A 22226-nucleotide genomic window follows, 5' to 3' on the forward strand; every position below is an offset into this window, starting at 1 on the left:
ACTTAACCCTGAGTGTCTCCAGGGGGGGGCTGTCCCTGAAACTCCCTGTCGCTCTGGATAAGAGCGTCTGATAAATGCTGTAAATGTAAAATGATGGTAGGGGGACCCCCGACGTGGGAAAATTTCACTTTTAATTGTGAGGGCAAATAAAAAAAAGATAGTTTTAATCGCAAGGTGACGTTGTACGTGACAGAACAGCTCAAAAGCTTCACTTTTTATCATCAACAATGCGCAAAATGAAGGAACCAGATGATCAAGTCGACGAAAGCGCGTCCGCGCCAAAAGAAGCCCAACTTGTGCGCGCTCCCGCGTCTTGGCGCGTCACCGCCGCCCCGCGTGGCTCGATCAGGACCGGAGCGGCGTGAGCGCGCATCAGACGCGGACCCGAGCAGCAGCAGCAGCCGCCCGCCGTCCTCCCGTCCCCGCTCCGCCTCCACCGAGGACCCGGAGCCGTTCCGGGGGGGCGGGATTCACGACACAGCCGGGAGCTCCGGGGGAGGCGAAGAACGCGGGTTCCGGGGGACCGCAGGGGTTCGCGGATCCCCAACTCTTCTAACCCACCATGCGCGCAGCGGCGCGGTCCTAAACGCGATCCGGCGAGGAAAGTCGTTCAAAGACCTCCATCCGCCCAGTGTTGGAGGGTCTGGGGGAGGCTGAGGAAGGCGTCCCGACCCTGCGCCATTTCTAAAGTCTGCTGAGGTACGAGCGCAACTCCACATGTTCGACGTCGAATGCATGTAAAGGGGGTTCGAATGATTCGGATGCGTTTCTTTTAAAAATGTGTTTTGTTTTTGCTTCGTTCCAAATTTAATACACGTACATTTAACAAACAACAAGAAAAAAAAGAAAGCTGAATTTGCCATCGAAAAGTAGCCCAGTGACCGCGAGGTTCGAGCGTGATCCGAACTTTTAATTCCGCGGTTTGGCCGCGGTTCTCCGCGCTGTCCGCGGTGCTGAAAACGCGCGCAAGGTGCGCGTCCGTGGACACGCGAGCGAGCGAGCGCGCGCGCGTGCGTGCGTGCGCGCGTGCGATCGCGCGCCCTCAGGGGGGGCCGGTGTGGCGGGAGTGACGACCCACTCGGGCGAGTGAGACGTCTTGTCAGAAGCGCTTCGCGTCGCTGCGTGACGTCACCGCGCACTCTGACCCCGGACTCGTTTCGGACTCGTTTGGGGGCCCCGGGCCAACCTGGCGGGCCCCCTGTGGAGATCATGCCCGCAGTCCGCACCGCGCATCGGATTCATTCCGATCCGTTCCGTTCTAAAAAAAAAAAAAAACTATTGATGGACGAATAAAAGAATGGATTCATTTGCATTATATGGTAGAAAAATGACCGAAACCGAAATTTCAAATTCAAATTCAAATTTTATTTGTCACATACACAGTCATACACGGTATGATGTGCAGTGAAATGCTTTCTGCAACTGCTACAGACCACAGTATTGCAAATGTTGCAAGTAAACAGTGAACCAATATGCAAATATTGCAAACATAACCAAATATTACACTTTTACGTCTTTAACATAAAATATGTGTAACTGGTAGGGTGAAGGTGTGCAAATGAGTTACAGTTTTCAGCATATCACCATGCACAGCCTTATGGCTTTTCCTTCTCCGTAAACGTGTTGCACACCGTGCAGCAGTTTGTAGACGCCCCCCCGTGCGGCGAATCTTTTTCCAATTTAAGAATAAATAACATGCGGGTTAAGCACATGATCGGGTATTTTCAGCTCGGACCCGCGTCCCTTACAGGCGTTGCGCCGGGGCCAAGGCGCGTCTCCAGCGCTGCACTGCTCTTCTGTCCAACCTGTGAAAGCGAATCTGTCTTCGGTGCGAGAGAAGCGTCGGGCTGGTTATAACTGTAATATTAATATGCGTTCACCCCTGACACGCAGCTATTACGGCGAGGGGGACCGCCCCGTTCCCGGTGGCAGTGCCGTGGTCTGAACGGACAGCGGTGTGTAAGACTCCCCCCCCCCCCTCCCCGTGGAGTGAGATATCATGTGACAGGCTGTGTGACAGGGGTGGCCAGTCGGCGTGATTTAGCCGCCAATCGCGTCTGTTTATGGCCGAAGAGCCGCGGTGGCGAGGAGGCGGGATAATATCATGCAAGTGCTGGGAGTCTCACTTGTAGACGCGCTGCAAATCATGGCGTGAAGATCATAGCCGGGAAGCGATTAAACGTCACCACTGAGTGTGTGTGTGTGTGCGTGTGTGTGTGTGTGTTTAAGGTCTCCACAAGGTTCAGGCGTGACTCCTCGTCCCCAGAGCGTCATCAGTCCTCCCCCGCTCTCTTCCCCACGCGCACAGCGTCCAGCCGCCATTGCTGCTCCAGTCACCCGCATAACATCCCCCATCCCTGCCCCGCCCAGCATCCCCTCCCCCTGCTCTCACATTCCCGTGGACCGGACGCGGTTGCCATGCGGACCCCCCCAGCCTCGCATGACCCCGCAGCACGCAGCCCGTTTATATATGTACAGATAGTTCTAGAATGAACGTGCGTTGAGCCCGGAGACGCGGCTGAAATTTCCTGACAACTGCTTAACAAGGACAAAACATGAAACGAACCAGAGGGTCACCACAGCCACCACCACCATTACAACTACAGCTATAGGGATCTTCAAATGGACCAGTAATATCATTATGGACACGTAATCTAGACCATGACACTGAATACATCCTGGACTTCTCCAACCCTACAACTGTAGGACTTATCATTATATCATATCCAGCCCTGCACTGACACCATTTGCAGGCTCACTCTACCCTGGAAGGGGGTCCCTCTCTGTATCACTCCTTCCCAACGTTTCTTCCTTTCTTTTTTTTCTCTCTCCTAGAGTTTTTTTTGTGTGCAGAAGGGTCAAGTGTGTTGGGGTATCAACTATAGGGCCTGTCAAAGCCCATTGAGACATACTGTATGTGATCGGGCCCGGGTCTTTATTCCCAGAGGACCTGTATTTAGGTGTCCCACGTCTGTCTCGGCCGCGCCGCTCGCTGTAGGGATGATTCGCGGCCTCGTGGCACGGGGTGGGAGGGGAGAGCGGCTCGCCACCTGGATGATGGGGTACACCTGTTTGCTGTTTCCATGGCGATGACGTGCCATTTCACTGCGACAGACACGGTACGGTGTCCTGGGCGCGGTGTCGATGTCACATTGATGGCCAGTGTAGGAAACCCAGTAAATTGTGTGTGAAGCTGTAAGTCCTCTTTAAAGTGACGGAGTCGTATTCCACCCATCACCCATCATCCCTCCTTTCATGGCTCTCGACTTTTCTATTTGTATTAAGACTCTTAAGTCATTTACATTAATAATCAGAAGTTACCGCAGATGCAAACAAATCTCAGGGAATGAATTGTTCTTAAAATGCCTTTCATTTGATAAAATTGTCACAATAAAAATGAATTGTGCTTCCAGGCTATTATTCGCGACGGTTTTTGTAGACGGTTTATGAGTCTTTTAAGGAAGCACCACTAGATGGGGCTGGACTAACTTGGAACACTTTGTCAGGTGATTAAGGTATTTTCCTATGCAAGGCCAATAGGTTTTATAGCGCCCTCTTGTGTAATTTCCAAATTACAAACGAAACCGTCAACTACGTCGATGAATCAACTTTATTTCTTAAATAGATACCAAAGCTGGATTCAAATCAAATGGAATTTATCTCCAACTTTGCAGGAAGAAATAATATCTTTTGTTTTATTATAGCCAGGTTGAGATGAGCAGTGGTGTTTGCTCAGATGAATTTGACTTCATATCTTTTGTCAGGCCTCTGACAAGGGCTAATAGGAAAATGAGTAATCAACAGGATTTTCAAAAAGCTCATTCAAACTCTTATTCACTATCCATAACCACTGAATATAAGGGCAGTGGTGGCCTAGCGGTTAAGGAAGCAGCCCCGTAATCAGAAGGTTGCCGGTTCGAATCCCGATCCGCCAAGGTGCCACTGAGGTGCCACTGAGCAAAGCACCGTCCCCACACACTGCTCCCCGGGCGCCTGTCATGGCTGCCCACTGCTCACTCAGGGTGATGGTTAAATGCAGAGGATAAATTTCACAGTGTGCACCGTGTGCTGTGCTGCTGTGTATCACATGTGACAATCACTTCACTTTCTTTTCAGTTTCTGAATCCTGAGCTGGGTCACCTTTCTGAACATTTGGAGCAGATAAGGATGCAAACCCTAACTGAACCAGTGCAAAATAAATTATTCATGCATATAATGTGTTTAGAATTAAATGAATATACAATAACTGTTCATATCATATATTATTTTATAAATGAGGCAGTTGTGGCCTATCAGGCAAGATGCCACTGAGGTCCCCTTGATCCAGGTACTGTCTCCACACACTCTCCTTTCATGGCTGCCCACTGCTCACTGAGGGTGATGGGTTGAATGTACACTTACATTTGCGGCATTTATCCAGAGCGACTTACAGTCAGTAGGGGGGAGACACTCAGGGTTAATTGTCTTGCTCAGGGACACAATGGTAGTAAGTGGGATTTGAACCTGGGTCTTCTGGTTCATAGGCGAGTGTGTTACCCAATGGGCCACTAACCATGTAGAGGACACATTTTGTGTATCACAATGACTTTTTTCAGTGACAATTTTGCTTTAAAACAACAGAACATTTAAACTCTGAGAGAAACTAGAGACACATGAGCAAACTTGTCATTGTAATTTAGATGGATGACTGGGCTGGATAAGATTTAGTCTTTTCAGTTCAGTGTTTACATTTCCAGGAGTCTTTTTATCCTTGGCTGCCAAACCTCACCTTTTATAAGTGTTATTTCCACCATTTTATAGCCCCCAACACAAGATCTAATATGTTGAAGTGCTCTCGGAATTTCCTTCATTTCCAAGATGTTGAAAGGTAAGCATCTGATGGTTAGACTGCACTCTAAGTGTCCTTAAACCTCCAAGAAGATCTCAGTAAACCTCCCGCCACTCTCAGGCACCACACTTTGCCCGTCAACACCACCCCACTTTTTTATGGTGGCAAAAACAAAACTGCTCCTGTCAGTGAGTCTTATGCCTGCAGGATGCCTGCAGGGTAAAAGCGCACTCAGGGGTTCCTCACCGCCTTCAACCTGCTCATGCAGGACTCATGTCAGTTCTGGACATTAGCGGTGTGAGTAAGTGTCGGTGCAAGTTAGAATATGAACTCTACCCAGACTAGACATCGTCACACCAAAATAACACAAGAGGGAGAGGAAATATCTTATATTGTGCCAGAAAATCGCAATTACGATAGATAGATAGATAGATAGATAGATAGATAGATAGATAGATAGATAGACAGATAGATAGATAGATAGATAGATAGATAGATAGATAGATAGATAGATAGATAGATAGATAGATAGATAGATAGATAGATAGATAGATAGATAGATAGATAGATAGATAGATAGATAGATAGAAGTTCTGGAACTTTATGCACTGGGTTGCCATGGGTACACTGTATTCAGCCATGAATAGCAAGGAGCTGTGAGCTCGGTAGGGCACTTAAGAGGGACAATTGCATCTCTGTTTTGTTCATCAGCATGTCTTGCACTTACGTCTAGAGCAAGTGTGTAAGGCGTTTGAGGTGCCTGTGGTTTAAGAGTTCGTGTGCTGAGCGAGGGGAGTATTATGGTTGGTGGAAGCGTGTGATGGACATGTTAATACTCTGGTTAAGATTATTTCCTTGTGGTCTCTTATGGACTATAAAGCTAGCGTGCACAATCTGGCCCTGGAGGAGCGCAGTGTAAATATATTCGGATATGAAAGGGAATGCGTTTTTCTTGATAATAGCGTTTGTGCTGCCCTGTCGCTTGGTAACATCAGAGGTCAGGTTGTACCATGGCTGTTTAACGTGACTTCTGACTGTGCCTCAATCCACACAGAGGTTCACTAAAATCCACTTTGGACTGAACTGAGTTTGAATCATTGGTGTATCATTAATTAAAGATGCCATTATGACTTTACTGGGTTATTGGTGCAGAACTGCCCCCGGTTCACCATGAGCATGCCCAGCAGAAATTCTCCCATTTAATCATTTCAGCCATTTAATAAAAGTCATCTGCTTTATTGCTCTGTATGTAGCAGCCTGTGGCTGTGCATGTACCCTGTCTGAAGGTCAACTAGGTGATAAATCTGATAAATGACTTTAAGGCCTGTGTCAGCACTTTGAAACATCTCAGTGTTTTTATTTAAGGCGTCTGAGGACTTTAGAGATAATTTAAAGAGGAAGCTGTCACACTTTTTTTCTATGTGACCCACTAGCCTGGGCAATATATAAAAAATGGATGTAGTAGTAGTTCATATCGTCGATATGTAATGTCAAACAGCCTAAAAATACTTCATATTTAATTATTGCTTTAACTGCTTTAATTATGACAGAATTTGCAATCATTTATTTTATCCTATTGATGACATGTTCCCCTTTAAAGTCATTGTCAGTGGTATATATTATAATGCTGAAGTCTAAACGCTGCAAATAAACTGCATTGACTTTGTAATATCAAAATGACCGAATCCATTGTTATCCCTGATCTGTTATACTGAGCAGAGAAGAATCCTGGGAGAGACAGGATCACAATAATATTACACAGATGCTCCTTTACAGTAATCATTCTGACCTATTACAGTGTTTGCTGTCACACCGTCCCATAGCACTGCTTCATGAGTGACGAGTGAGCTTAAAAACTCAATCTAAGAATTCTCTGTAAGGTTTTTTCATTCGAAATTTTGGTATAATAATACACAACAGTGTTAATATCCCAAGGTGCACTGCTCCCTCTCAACTTATCTATAATCATTTAGAGCCAAACACATTCACATATGGCTACAAATAAAGTTCTCTTGGTTTAATTAATAAGCATGGAGTAATTTTGTATCGCTGCATCAAATTGCATGAAATTGCTGTGAAATTTTAGATTTAATGATTTATTGAGCTGTTCACTACAGACTGGGAATAACACTCATTTGTTGTGAAGTACAGATTTATACCTCTACTAAATTCTACTTTTCAACATAATAATACAAGCATTTCACTGCATATCATACTGTGACAAACAAAATTTGAATTTGATAATAATAATTATCATCATCATGATTACTCTGACATAATATGTTTGCCGTAATCCTAGACCTGACTGCTGAAAAAGAATCACAGGCACTTGCTCTGTTATTGCGGTTAAACAGCATTATTCATTGCATTCAGTGATAAGATAAAATTACATATAGTACATATCTGTACAATTGTACAGATTCATTTAATAAATTAGCCGATAATCTTATTGAAGAAACCTTGTATTTTTAAGGTGTATTGTGTGTGTGTACATATGTTTTACATTTACAGCGTTTACCAGAGGCCCTTATCCAGAGCGACTTACAATCAGTAGTTACAGGGATAGTTCCTCCTTGAGGAAACTCAGGGTTAAGTGTCTTGCTCGGGGACATGATGGTAGTAAGTGGGGTTTGAACCTGGGTCTTCAGGTTCATAGGCGAGTGTGTTACCCACGAGGCCACTACCACCCTGTGCATGTTTTATATGTTAGATTTTAATAAATTACATATATATCTGTGAATATGATGTATTTACAGATAATTCTCAAGTTTTTATGAGGAACAGAAGTGTGTTTAAAACCCTTGAGAGCACCGTTGTGTGTCACTGCACATTATAGGCAAATTCACTCAGCCTCGTCTAGAGGGTCGTGTCAGATAAAGTGCCACTGTGGCCTGCCGCAGCGAGCAGTGTGTGTTTCTGCGGCTCCTGCTCTAACGCTGTCTTGTACCCATCTAATGATTTGGGGACAGAATGGATTGCCAACCATGCCATTTAAAGGAACGATGCTATGCAGTGTGCCCAAGCATTCTACTTGGAAGGGTGTGTGTGTGTGTGTGTGTGTGTGTCTGGTTACCCCGCTCTTCAGCAGTCTGATGTATCATTATCTATTGTACAATATACCGGGGGGTCAGGGGTCAGGGGACAGAGCTCGCTCAGACTGACTCATGGGGCATGATATCCCTAATGCACTTCTGTCTCCTTTGCTGTCAGGCTCCACAGAGCATATCTGTCAGGATCTTGGCGGTCGACTGTGGTCGCGTTAGTGTAAGCTGTCCGAGCCGATTGCCCTTATTGAAGTCTGACACTGGAACCTGGTTTGTGGTTAGTGCCATGTTCTCCCAGGGTTCCTGTGAGCCTGCTATGCAGCGGTAGGATTTACTGTCAGAATGGGACCCAAATTGTGGTACGACGAGGCATCTACATCCTGTAGAACAACCATGTTTGAACATGGCCCTGCGTTTTTCCCATGCATAATGCATCAGTGTCATGCAACGTTCTTCACACAGCTATCTAATTACGGCATCTCCAGGGGATGGGATTAAGGGCCATCTCGTCTGCCTAAGATGTGGTAATGGACGTCCTGGTTTGGTTCATTACATTTTGTGTGTACGTGCACACGTGTGTGTCTGGAACTGCGTGGTTGGAATGGACATCTTTGACAGCCCTCTGTGTAGAAATCAGAGGTGCCTTTTCCCACATTATGCCATGTTCTGTGTCAGGGGCCACAGTGGGAAAAGGAGCTCTTAGCATCACCGTCACCCGTCCGCGATTCCCACTTCCCCAGAGGCACGTCTCCCCGCAGTCTATTTCTGCGATGGCACATTAATATCTCCCCTTGTATATGATTTTTACTCTCGGGAAGTTCGTTGCAGCTCTGTTGCCTTTTTCCCGAGCGCAGATGGGCTGATTGCATTCGTGGCGCCGGACGGGATTGGATTAGATTTGTCTGATTTGATTCGGTTAGGTACATGTCAGTAGCGGACAGCTGGTTTTATTGGGCCAGACGGATGTACCCAGCTGAGGGGTAAAGGGCCTTTGCCGTGAAAGTGTGTGTGTGTGTGTGTGTGGGGGGGGTGGCATCTAACCACCGAACCATGACACAAATATCATAGCCATAAATATTATTTTAATGTATCACACCATTTTTAAAAGGGTACTTTTGCACAGGACCATGTGTTTAGTTCATTTGTATTCCTGTTTTTCATTCTGGTCATTCTGGTAACGTTCATGCTATTTTACATTAAATAGTTCCATCTTTTTTGTTAATTTCTGAAAGATGTCTAGACGACATCAGAATCTCTCTCCACCCTTCACCACTGCTGGGATCCCATCATTGGGCTGACAGGCGTCTCCTCACACCAGTATTTATCACATCATCGGTATAGACACCTCAGATCTGCCTCTGGACCTTTTCAACGTAGCAGCATTTTGTAGAAGTTTGTAGGTAGAAGTTTGGTAGAAGTTTGTAGTGCTAAATTGATGATGTGAATCTGGCCTACACTAAAAACCCTGTCCTTCCATGGCAGCAGCTCCAGAATGTTGTTCGTAACGCACTTCCACCAGCTATGCTACAGATGACGGCTCAGTCAGTGATGGCACTGTTGAGGTCTGGTCCATCACCACCTCAAATACGGCGTTAGTGATGTGGAGGGTCTGAATGACGTCAAGGAGAAGGGTGCACATTTGTGCTCGCTGCGATTTGTTGGAATACGTTTACGTTTATCCAGAGCGACTTACAATCAGTAGTTACAGGGACAGTCCCCCTGGAGCAACTTAGGGTTAAGGGACACCATTGTGTGCTCAGGGACACAATGGTAGTAAGTGGGATTTGAACCTGGGTCTTCTGGTTCATAAGCAAGTGTGTTACCCACTAGGCTACTACCACCCCTGTGGTAGCCTTCACACTGGGTCAAAGGTTGTTGCTCAAGAGGGCAGGTACCACGTTCAAATGCTCAATATATTGCAGATGAACTCACTTTGAGCAGGGTTCAAAGGTCGGCAAGCCATCGATGGAAATCTCAGCCCCAGTCAACCCTATCACGGCGAAGGCTACGACCTTTCAATACCACTTAATCAAATAGTCCAGTTTTCCATTGGTTGTTTTCACGCCCAACCTCTCGGCCATTGTTTCTCTATTGGTCTGTGACGCTATCACTTTGCCGGTCTGCCATCCACCTTTCTGACCTCGCGTTTACTCTCTCGTTCTCGTTCTCTTTCCTATCTCTCTCCGCCATCACTACACTCACTCAATATCTCTTGTATCTGTTCATCTTCTCACCTCTGTGCCCCATCAGAGTCTCATCTCAGGTTTTTTTTTTTTTGTGGTTTTCCCCTCATTACATCACCCTGATGTCTGGCTCCATTTCAATAGTTTTGATAGTTTTCAGGTCGTCGGCTTTGTGAGAGAAATGACTTGTGATGCCATCAACCTAAGAGAAATGCTCACAGTCAGGGTTACATCTCAGTTTTTATCTCCTGCTTCACCCTCTCTCTCTCTCTCTCTCTCTCTCCCTGCAGGGTGTTGATGGAGAGGATTTCGAATGACAGCCGGGACAGTGGTCATCACAGGCGGAATTTTAGCAACTGTTATCTTGCTATGTATCATCGCAGTGCTGTGCTACTGTAGGCTGCAGGTGAGCCAACTTCCTTCACCTCGAATGATTATTGACGTCCTCTGAGAACCAAGAACAGGGCCTGGATTTGGGTTCCGAGCTCCCTGGCCTGGAGAGTTGGTGTTTCAGCATCCTGTTGCATCCTCTAGATGTCAATAAGCATGTGGTGTGTGTTTGTGTGTGTGTGTGTGTGTGTGTGTGTGTGTGTGTATATATATATATATATGTAGAGAGAGAGAGAGAGAGACACACACACATACAGTCCAGGCCAAAAGTGTGGACAACTTCTCATTCAACGTGTTTTCTTTCTTTTTATGAACATTTACGTTGGTAGATTCTCACTGAAGGCTTCAGAACTATGAATGAACACATGTGGAGTTCTGTACTTAACAAAAAAAGGTGAAATAAGTGAAAACATGTTTTATATTCTAGTTTCTTTGCTCTGGTTACTGCTTTACACACTCTTGGCATTCTCTCAATGAACTTCAAGAGGTCGTCACCTGAAATGGTTCTCCAACAGTCTTGAAGGAGTTCCCAGAGGTGTTTAGCACTTGTTGGTCCAGCTCACCCCAAACCATCTGGATTGGGTTCAGGTCCGGTGACTGTGGAGGCCAGGTCTCCACTTTTTGTTAAGTACAGAACTCCACATGTGTTCATTCATAGTTTTGTTGCCTTCATAAATGGTCATGAAAATAAAGAAAACACATTGAATGAGAAGGTGTGTCCAAACATTTGGCCTGAACTGTGTGTGTGTGTGTGTATCTGGAATATATGCAAGCTGGTGCTTTTGCTTGGTGATGAAGTCGACGTTTGATTAAACAGCTCTCCACTCGGATTCCACTCGGCTCACAGCAACACAGCTCTCCTCTACTACTGAGACCCAAGTAATCCTTTTCATTCAGAGGCACGTGTCCCGTCCTGAAACTTGTCTTTTTTACTTTGACCTGCTTGTATGCGAGGCACCGCAGACAGATTCAGGAGACAGATTCCCCGTGCATTTACTGTAACACTGAACAATTCGAATGTGTGGGTCTGTAGCTCACGCCGCTGGTGATGCCAGCCCTCACTGACAACTGGCTCATGATAGAATCTCCTGACCTGTAAAACCCATGCATGGAAATTATGACACTGGGACAAAGAGACAGTAATTACATAATGTATGGAACTAAATTGATTGGATTTTGGTGTCCTAATGAGACTCCTTGTTCATGATTATGTCAGTAGGCCTGTAGCCATTTCAGTGTTTCGTGTAGACAGAGCAGTGTTCTTTGTATCAGTGTATTAGAAGCAGGGATTGGAAATTATTTGAAATCAAATATAAAAAATGTCAACAATTCATCAACAGTTCGTAGAACTGCCGATACCTGCCTGTGCTGTGCTGGAACTAGCCAGAAAAAAAATGCACGATAAATGGCTTTAGTTGATGTCTCTATTCATTTGCATAATGATTTTTTTCATCTTCTTGCCTTGCATCAAAACCACTGGGAAAAGCAAATGGGTGGAAAAAAATAATAGTCTAATATTTAGTGAATTAGAAAATTTACATGGATTTTCAATTCAGATAGGAAAATGCTATTCTATATGGGAGAGAAAATACCAGTAATAAAGCATAATATTTTCTATAAATACATATGAAGATATTTTTGCATTTTCTTCCTTTTGAATGGTTGCCATGGGAGCTGGATCTTCTAACGGTGCTAATCGACAATAAAAAGAAGAAAAAAAGAAAGTATATTTAGTTGGAATTTGGTTGCCAGTGGAAACAACTTTAGACTCGCAGGCTTTAATGAGCCAGGCTGAGCAGTTAGGTTTCATGCATCCCAGGTTACACGACTGAAAAGCACGCTCTTCTGCTGGTGTGATTTGCGTGGGAGCGTGGAGGTTTGCTGACTGAACTAATTCAGTGATAACCAGCAATGTACAGACAGTGCAGCAAGGTCAGCCAGGACGTCCTGAGGCATTAGTGGGATTGATGGGTCTAATTGTTCATTCCTCTACAGCAGTCGCTGATCCCAGCACTTACCTGACACCTTCATTTTCCATTTCTCTCCTCTGCTTTCTCCTAACTTCAGTACTATTGCTGCAAGAAGGAAGAGTCGGAGTCGGAGGAGGAGGAGCCGGACTTCGCCGTCACATCGCGACTGCCAGCCGTGCATTCTAACCACAACCTCCTGACGGCATCCGCGGTGGCCACCACCCCCAACGGGCCGGCCCTGTACACGCCGCCGGTGGCGCGCAAGCTGACGCGCTCACAAACGTTCTGCCCCTCCTGCACCCACTACGAGGTGCCGTTCTACCTGCAGCAACCCGAGGGCCTCCGCAACGGCGGCGAGCGGCTCAGCTACCGGGGCTTCCAGCAGCAGTCGCTGGAGCTCCCCATGGAGCTGCCGGTCCCCGCCTACCCTAAACTCAACCTCACACGCTCCATCACCATGAGGGAGATGTTCACTCGCAGCTGCAGCATCAGCACAGACGTCTAGACACGCCCCCTAAACTCCACCTCAACCAAGATGACTTGCAAGGGGCCTGAAAGGGGCTGAGTGCCCGGGGGCCGATGTCTGAGGCAGCGTGAGGGCCGTGCAGGGGAGCACAGATGGTTGTATTCACGCTGACATCTGGCCTACTGAGCGCCGCTGCTGGACTGGAGTGGGAAGTGAGGCGATCCAAATGGAAAGAATGAGGCTCCCTCTGCCCCCGCTGAACTCTCCGTCACCCTTATGACCAAGACTCTGCCCTGTTCAGACAGGCTGGACGCAGCTGCAATCACGCTTGGGGCTCGGTCCCGAATTAAACCGTCAGGCGACTCAACAAAGGGCTTCTGGAGAGTTCGGTGAGATGGGGCCCTCCCCAGGAGCAAGCACATTGGTGGAAGTGCCCGATCGCGATTTAGGGGTACAGTGACATAGTTTTTGTACATAGCCACAAAAAAGTCTGTATTGTTTTTGTATCGTTCACGTGGCTTAAGTGGCAAGTGAGTTTGAACAAAATTACCAAATTTGGACTCACACAGTTTTACAAGAACTTCTTTACCCCAATTGTCTCTACTTCATGGCTCCTTGCAATAATATTCGTTTCTTTTGTAGAGTATGTGGAAAAATTACAAATGTGGAGGGCAATTCGCCTCGAGTGCAGTCAAATTTAAATACTATTAAATACTTCTCACCATTACACTTGTTTTGCTATTCAAATGGTCGTTCATGATTATGCTGCACCAGATTTCCCAGAATGAAGGGGTGCCATTTTGCCCGACTCAACTGTATGCAAGCTTTTGACCTGTGCTGAGGCAGCACCTCTTCTTTAGAAATCAAGACCGAGATCTGTGGCCGCTTCTCAGTCCACAGTCGAACAGTGGAATTGATTTTTCTTTCCCAGGGCCTCACACAATGGGGATTTTTATGGGGGATTCCAACCAACCTCTAATGTTTTCACAATTGTGTCTGTGCTGTGTGCCCTGACTAATTTTCCTTATTTATCTCCTATCCTACACCTATACACACAGACGCACACCTGTAACCATGCACATTCACAGCATACATCTACACTTAATGTTGTTTTAACAGAAATATATAGAGCACATTCAGTTCAATAAAACTAAACCAACTATTTACATATACAGTGAACATTATTATTATTATTATTATATTCACGTTCATCTTTACAGCATTGTTGTTTTTCTCAGTATATTGTATACTTTAAGGTTTTGATGCTTTCTTATATTGTGTTCCAGTTCTGAGGTGATGCAGACATTGTTATGGTGTAAAGTGTTAGAATAATGAACACAGTGTTGTAAATTAAACATTTAAAAAGTGCTTCTCACTGTGCACATGTCGTCATTGATTATGTTTCCAGATTAGTTCAAATTAGTGAACAAATGCAGAAATGCATCAACCATGTGACACTTACACGTGACAACAAATGCAAATTGCAGATCTATAACTTTTTCTCGTATGGCTGAGCACTAAGGAATGTTGTAAAGAATGATTGTTGATCTGTGACTTATGAGTGAGGATCAGCTCAACGTGGTGACTTCCCAGCTGATTTCTGAAGAGCCAGTACTTTATACAGCCTTCATTATGGCATCTTTCACTGTGGTTTGGAACAGTGAGAATGTGGGGATGTAGTTAAGATACTGTGCTGTGCTTGCTGTTCGCTGTTCTCATTGTCTACAGACAGTGTTGAGAAGAATTCTTTGGAAATGTAATTGGTTACAATTACATATTACTCTCTTTAAAATGTAATAGTGTAAATATGTATTACTATATACAAGTAATGTAATTAATTGCATTATGAATTATTAAGAATAACACTGTAAGAATTGACTAACCGCAATGACCAACAGCTTCATCTGAGCTTGTTTTCTGTTATAACAAATTCTATTAGTAACAGAATAATGGTGGCATACATGTGTATTAAGACTAATGCTCCCCCAAATCTTCACAGCTCACCTGAAGCCACATACAGACAATTTAAAATGCAGTTTTAGAAATAAAACAGTGGGTCCAAAACCATGGTCTCTAATGGTGGTTGCCTTGGATCATTCTGAACCACCAAGGTGCCACTGAGGTAACCTCCAGCAAAGCACCGTCCCCACACCCTTCTCCCCAGCACCTTTCATGGCTGCCCACTGCTCACCAAGGGCGATGGTTAACTACAGAGGACACAACTGCAGTGCTTCACAACGACAATCACTTCTCTTAATTTATAATGTGTCATGTTCCTAAGTCTAGGGGGTCTAAGGGTGTGGAGAGGAGGACGTCCACTGATACATACAGGACCAAACAAGGCATACAAACAGTGCTTTTATTAACAGTGAGCTAACAGGTCCAATAAAACAGCTAACCAACATCAGTACAGCGTAATGGAAGGGACGGTGCAGCGGGGACAACTCAAACACGCACACAAGTTCACAAAAAGGGCACATAAAGCTAACAGGCTACCACAAGCTAACAACAAAGGGTCTATCACACAAAGCAACAAGAAACACGAATGAGATCCCCAACGGAGCTCCTTGCAGATCTCTGTGGACCCTGGGGACCTCCCGAAAGAGGAAGGGCCTAGCAGACACTGGGGACCTGCCAAGCACCATCCGAAGTCTCTTTATATAGGTGCAGGTGACCAATGGCAGATGGTAGGTGGAGCTGGAAGGCTTCAACTCCTCCCACGAAATCAACCTAAAAGAGACAGGACACAAAAACACAGCCAGACACGCAGAACACGTGGGAGCGTACGTCCTGGTTTCTGGATTCTGTCCCACTCCTCTTTGCAGATCCTCCCTGACTGAGGGAATGAGGTTCTCACACAGGACTTGATGGTAAATGGCACCATGCATTCTCCTCAAACCATCCTTTGATGCAGTAAAGATGTCTTGTCCCCTTGGCAGAAAAACATCCCCAAAGCATAATGTCATAGGCAGCATTGCTCCTCCTCCAAACACGGCGAGTTGAGTTGATGTCAAAAAGCTTGATCTTGCTCACATCTGACCACAACATTTTCACCCAGTCCTGCTCTGAATCCTTTTGATGTTCAGTGTGCTTCCTGGAGCAGTGGGACATTGCGGTCACTGCAGGATTTCAGTTCTTCACGGTGTAATGTTTTACCAACTGTTTTGATGGTCACTATGGTCCCAGCTGCCTTGAGATCATTGACAAGTTCCTCCCGAGTATTTCTGGGCTGGCTCCACACCGTTCTCATCTTCACTGAAACTCCACGAGGTGAGATCTTGCATGGAGCTCCAAACCAAGGGAGATTTATAGTTCTTTCATTTGTGAATCATGGCACCACCTCCTCAGCCAGCTGCTTGGCGATGGTCTTGTAGTCCATTCCAGCTTTATGTAGGTCCACAGTCTTGTCCCTGACATCCTTGGAAAGCTCTTTGGTGTTGGCCTTTGGAGCAGAATTTGGCATCTGGATAGATTTGTTGTTTCTATGGACTGATGTCTTTTGTACAGGTCATGAGTTGAGAAGCTCCCAATGTCAGCTCTACTATGTCATCCGTAAAATAGGTGTGACAATACTAGCTTTGAAATAATAAGTTGCTTATTAACGCTGTCAAAATTAACAAGCTAAATGCTATTTAACACACTTTGTCTACCATACGCTCATGGATTTGATCAAAATTTTTAACTTTCTGTCGCAGAAGACAGAATTCTATTTATTAAATAAATACGTACAAAAGGACAGGAGAAAGCTGCACGTATGGTTCTGTGTGTTTCATATGAGTGCACATGGAACATGTTTTTAGAAAGAGAAGATGTCTGTCCAGAATTTGTGAGGAAGTGAGGAAATCTCTGCTAAAGGATGAATTATTTACAGACATAACCACTTCCTTGGCAAGCAAAGGCCTTGGAGGTGTATCAGGGTTTTTATGGCATGCTTTCAACCCTACTTTCTCACTGTGCATACCCCCCCCACCGCCGCCATCTCCTTCCGCATCAGACACTACATCTTTCTCTGTCCCCCCCGGGGGTGAGGATGTGGGGTGTTACACACAGTGTTTTATAACCTTTTTCTGGTAATGCCAGTGAAAGCCATGAATTACAATGCAAACCGACACGCTGTCCAATCCTCCGTCAGCGTCGGCTGAGGATGAATATAAACACCTTACGTGTGCTGGACTGTCCCGTGAAATGGTCAGATTATTGGTATTTGAGACACATGAAAATGTGCGTCAGTGTCATGGATCAGCCGGGTGCCGGGTTCGCATATATTATTTCATCCCAGATAGGTCTGAACACAGGATCTCAAAAAAGCCCTCCCCAGTATGTCTGGTCATGAATAAAGCATGGCTGAAGAGGGCCAGCTGAATGTTCCCTTTTCTTTTATCATTATTTCCACCTCTTTTTCACTCCATTCCACTACACCTCCCTGTCATGGGCCAGGCGGGGTTCTCTCGGACGTGCACTTTGGTGATGGTTCAGAACCATTAGCACAGTCAACTCATATGGAGCCCAGTATTTCCCTTGCATCATTAGTGCAGCTCCGAGTCTGTACGACCAAACACGGAGTCATTTACCCCCCCGAGGAATCAGGAACAAAGGACATGCAATGCGGCAATATTATCAACTACATACTTACATTCAAGTTTTTGGGGTTTTTTTTGTTATTGGCCATAATACTGAATGTTTAGGAAAATTCTGGCGTTAGAATGTAGAAGAACAGCACATTCAATTATAGATAATGCTGTGTTTGCCTGTGTTCTTTCAGCTTGTCCTCCTACCATCCGGAAAAAGGCACCGAAGCATTCGGGCCCTCACTGCCAGACTCTGCAACAGCTTCATCCCACAGGCCATCAGGCACCTGAACACTCAGGTACTTTCCCCTCCCCACACACACAGACACACACACTACCTCAGTTATATTGTATGATAATCTATCTGTAATATCATCTACTAATGCACTGCTCCATTTTGCACAGCAATATTTGCACTATTTTACTTGGCACATATATTTATTATTCATTTCATTTACATTAACATTTCCAGCATTTACAACAACAACAACAACATTTATTTCTTATTTAGCCCAAAATCACATACAGTACGTCTCAATGGGCTTTGACAGGTCCTACAGTTGACACCCCCCACACTTGACCCTTCTGCACACAAAAAAAACTCCACACAAAAAAAACTCTAGGAGAGAGAAAAAAAAACAAAAAGAAAGGAAGAAACGTTGGGAAGGAGTGATACAGAGAGGGACCCCTTCCAGGGTAGAGTGAGCCTGCAAATGGTGTCAGTGCAGGGTTGGATATGATATAATAATAAGTCCTACAGTTGTAGGGTTGGAGAAGTCCAGGATGTAGTCAGTGTCATGGTCTAGATTACGTGTCCATAATGATGTTACTGGTCCATTTGAAGATCCCTGAAGCTGTAGTTGTAACGGTGGTGGTGGCTGTGGTGACCCTCTGGTTTGTTTCATGGTATGTCCTTGTTAAGCAGTTGTCAGGAACCAGGATTTATTTGCTGGTCTGATCACTGGGGTCTGCCAGTAGTCTGGGCGCTTGATTCCGTGTCTCGGAGAAAAACACACAGAAGCAGCGGCAGACGGTTGGACTGTACGACCGATACTGAAATATGTGGTATATTGGTGCTACAGTGGCCCGGTACCCTAACTAGGACAGCCTAACTGGTGAATTTAACTTTGTCTAACAGGGGGACTCTGTGATAAACTGGACTTTATAATTGACACTGTGTCAAAATGAAGTGAAATGAGGGTCTAGGACTTTAGCATTTACCAGACGCCCTTATCCAGTTCAAATGTTACATGAGGCACCAGGTTCCAGAGAAACATACTCCTAATGTACTGTCTAACCTGTATAAAGCTCGACTTCAACTTCAACTTCAGTGGACCCGTAATCAGAAGTTTGCCGGTTCGAGTCCCGAACCGCCAAGCTGCCACTGAGCAAGGCGCCGTCCCCAAACACAATTTGCGCCGTGCTCTGTTTCACAGTGACAATCACTTCACTTTTGGCTATTTTAATATCTTTACAAAGTGTGGTAAATAACAATGAGAATGCCTTTAACATCATGTCCTGCTGTGTTCACTTATCTGACTCGGGCCCAATAAACAGCAAGAAATGTTTTGTTTTTTTTAGGTCTAAAGTGTCACTTGATTTGTAGTGCCAGTGAAATATCGACCCGATTTCTAGAGTTTCTGCCCATCTCTTTATGTTAAAATGGCAATAATTTGTTAGAGTCGCCTTCCATGCAGTTCCAGACCTGCATAAACCCGAGAAAGTGGTTCGTGTCGCCATCTGGTGGTGACAGAGAGACAGCGCAGTTATGATTATTCATTCAAACAGTTGTACGTTTCCACGTTTACGGCATTTATCAGATGTCCTTATCCACAGGGACAGTCCCCCGCCCCCCCCCTGGGGACGATCAGGGTTAAGTGTCTTGCTCAGGGACACAATGGTAGTAAGTGGGGTTTGAACCTGGAGTCTTCTGGTTCATTGGCGAGCGTGTTACCCCACTAGGCTACTAGCACCCTACATTCTCCAGCCCAACACAGTCCTGCTCTGAAAAAATGATCCAAATGATTTATTTATCAGAATCGTTTCCCCCCAAACCCCGCCTTATTGCTCTGACAACCAATAAAAAGCCTTCAAATCTGCACCAATCACATTCGCGCGTTTCCTCCCGCTTATTTCTCTCCAGGGAGGAAAGACGCGACTCGGTGCAGATTCTGTCCTCTCGTCCAAACGTCAAGGGGACTTATCGGGCGGCGCGTTTCCGCGGACGGGAGCCGTATAAGATGGATCCTGAACGCAGCGCCGGAGCCGGGGCGACGCCGAGGCGCGGGGCCGCGGCCGTCAGAGCCCGGCTGAAAAGGTGGCGCGGCGCGTATATAACCCGTTTAAACTGCCAACTTGCGTGCGTGGCTGTTAAATATTGTCGGTGTTCCTGCGAACGGGGCGCCTGTTCATCCGACACGGTAGGGGGCGACCGCGGGCCGCCAATGCGACGACGCCGCAGGGCTGTGACGTCACCGCAGGGCTGTGACGTCACCGGGCACCGCGGCCTGTGAATAGACGCGCTGTTTCGTGGTCAACTTGCTTACATTTACATTTACGGCATTTACCAGACGCCCTTATCCAGAGCGACTTACAATCAGTAGTTACAGGGACAGTCCCCCCCCCCTGAACCAGAAGACCCAGGTTCAAACCCCACTTACTACCATCGTGTCTACAATTGGGATAAGTGACAAGTGTCCTGCTCAGGGACACAATGGTAGACACGATGGTAGTAAATTTGAACCTGGGTCTTCTGGTTCATAGGCGAGTGTGTTACCCACTAGGCTAGTGGTTAAGTGTCTTGTCCCTGAGCAAGACACTTAGCCCTGAGTGTCTCCAGGGGGGGACTGTCCCTGTAACTACTGATTGTAAGTCGCTCTGGATAAGGGCGTCTGATAAATGCCATAAATGTACATGTACCACCCCAACACTGTACACGATTTTGTAAACCTTGTCTTTTTATCTCATTATTGTAGGACCCCTGGAAGTAATAAGGTCAACTCCAAGTTTAAATCCCCTGTAAGTCCCCTTTTTTTTGTTGTTTTTAATGTGCACGTGTCAAACTCGTTTCTAGGCTGTCAGTCAGGTTTTTGAGCTGAAGTCTTTGTTTCGTATTCGTTGTGCTGTATTGTTACATCCTTGTACGTGTTGTACATGGATTTCCACACGGAGAAATTGGCGCATGAACATAACTTCCATCCCATCCTACCACTAATCCATTGTGCTCTCAGGTACAGGCTCCCCGGACCCCAGTGTCCCGTCTCAGTGTGGAAGAGGAGGTCGAGGACCTGAAGAGGAGGAGCGCTGAGCTGGACGCAGAGATCGCTTTGCTGGAGAAAGAGTTAGTGGCGATGGGTGGAGCAAGCGCGTATATTCGTATATTAGCATAAGACACTGCACAATGTTAGCGATTTTTGTTTAAAAGTGTTCAGACTGAAGTATTCTGGAGCATATAGATCTGCAGCAGTCGCTGTGAGTAAAACACTGCAATTTTTACTGCTGCTTCGTGATCAGAATTATCTTTCGATTTCCTTTTTTTAATGTTCTATTTGTCCTGGACGAAATCGTTCTTGGTGGGCGATACGTTGAGGTGTCCTTCAGCCATGATTTTATTGTCTTTGCAGTGGACTTAGGATCGAGGAGCTGGATCAGCACATTGAACTTTTGCATGAATACAATGACATCAAAGACATTGCACAGACTCTGCTTGGGCAGCTAGGTGAGGCCAGAACATTGTGCACCATCATTTTGTGTTTTGTCACGTTTGTACTAGTAGAATATGTTATGTTAAGTATTCATTATGTTATATAATTGTAATATTGTCCTAATCAGTTATAGTCTGAATGAGACGCGGCGTTGGGCCACTCATGGATGGTTTATCTGTTGAAAAGTTAAGCTTCCATGCCCCACGCCTGGTTAACGCAGCTCTGTGCTGGGTCCTTCGTGGCTCCAGCTGGCCCGATGGGGGTGTTGGGAGCCCACTTCAGGCTGCGTCACCCTCTCCCATTCTCTGCATGTAGACAACTGACCCTCTGTGTCCTCAGCAACCCTGCGCGGGGTGACTACACGAGATCTGTATGGCCGCTACGGTCTGGAGCTGGACGACTGACCGCCGGCTTCCCCCCCGCCCACCTCATTCCTCTCCGAGTGGAAGAAGCAACAGAGAGTGGAGAGAAATTCCTTTGGAGATGCCCAGCAACCTGCCACGCGTGCCCTTACTGTTTTTTTTTTGTGCTCTTGTATACAGTTCGTGTTTGTCAAGCTGTGTGTTTAAAACTTCTGCCTTTCTCATAAATTATCGTCTTTACTGAGATGTTGCCTGTTGAATTTTAGACTGCTAAGGGGTCCAGGGTTATCAGATGCTGATAACTGGGTTGATGTTTTCTGGAAGATATGCAGGTTGAGTGCTGATAACATTTCAAAAAAGAACTGATAACGAGTTATATGGAGCTTGTGTTTCTAGTAAAGGCCGTCTAGTTTTATTATTATGTTGAAGCATTTCACCTCTGCACTGATTGACCCTATACCAAATGCCGTCTCCACCAGATTCTACAGAACAAGAGTATTTCAGGGTTAATATCTGCTTGTCATCGTGAATCATTTATTTCCATGGGTTGGGTGGAAATAACTAAATGTTAATTCCACTAAATGTTTCTGAGTTGTTTTTTTTGCACCCTTTTAAATGCTTAATTGGATTACATTTTGTCTGAACGTTTATTTATTGGACCGGTAGGTGTTTCAGGACTATAAAATAAAATAAAAAAACACCGAAGTTCAC

General features: G+C 45.6%; 2 protein-coding genes across 2 annotated transcripts; both read left to right on the plus strand.

The window, feature by feature from the left end:
- Positions 1-303: 303 nt before the first annotated feature.
- On the plus strand, positions 304-14256 carry fam163b (family with sequence similarity 163 member B). Its single transcript, XM_028973579.1, has 3 exons — positions 304-699; positions 10346-10461; positions 12513-14256. The coding sequence occupies exons 2-3, from the start codon at positions 10369-10371 to the stop codon at positions 12918-12920; spliced, it is 501 nt and encodes a 166-aa protein (XP_028829412.1). The 5' UTR covers positions 304-699; positions 10346-10368; the 3' UTR covers positions 12921-14256.
- A 5321-nt stretch (positions 14257-19577) lies between these two features.
- swi5 (SWI5 homologous recombination repair protein) lies at positions 19578-22148 on the plus strand. Its single transcript, XM_028973215.1, has 5 exons — positions 19578-19766; positions 20425-20467; positions 20680-20789; positions 21073-21167; positions 21493-22148. The coding sequence occupies exons 1-5, from the start codon at positions 19690-19692 to the stop codon at positions 21555-21557; spliced, it is 390 nt and encodes a 129-aa protein (XP_028829048.1). The 5' UTR covers positions 19578-19689; the 3' UTR covers positions 21558-22148.
- The last annotated feature ends 78 nt before the right edge of the window (positions 22149-22226 follow it).

Source organism: Denticeps clupeoides, chromosome 3 (genome assembly GCF_900700375.1).
Source record: "Denticeps clupeoides chromosome 3, fDenClu1.1, whole genome shotgun sequence".
Taxonomy (NCBI): domain Eukaryota; kingdom Metazoa; phylum Chordata; class Actinopteri; order Clupeiformes; family Denticipitidae; genus Denticeps; species Denticeps clupeoides.

Bases quoted from the DNA above. Each gene is read 5' to 3' on its own strand.
- fam163b (XM_028973579.1), top strand. From the start codon at position 10,369: ATGACAGCCGGGACAGTGGTCATCACAGGCGGAATTTTAGCAACTGTT. The intron at 10,462-12,512 runs GTGAGCCAACTT...TCCTAACTTCAG, and splicing joins TGTGCTACTGTAGGCTGCAG to TACTATTGCTGCAAGAAGGA.
- swi5 (XM_028973215.1), top strand. From the start codon at position 19,690: ATGGATCCTGAACGCAGCGCCGGAGCCGGGGCGACGCCGAGGCGCGGG. The intron at 20,468-20,679 runs GTAAGTCCCCTT...TTGTGCTCTCAG, and splicing joins ACTCCAAGTTTAAATCCCCT to GTACAGGCTCCCCGGACCCC. The intron at 21,168-21,492 runs GTGAGGCCAGAA...CTGTGTCCTCAG, and splicing joins GACTCTGCTTGGGCAGCTAG to CAACCCTGCGCGGGGTGACT.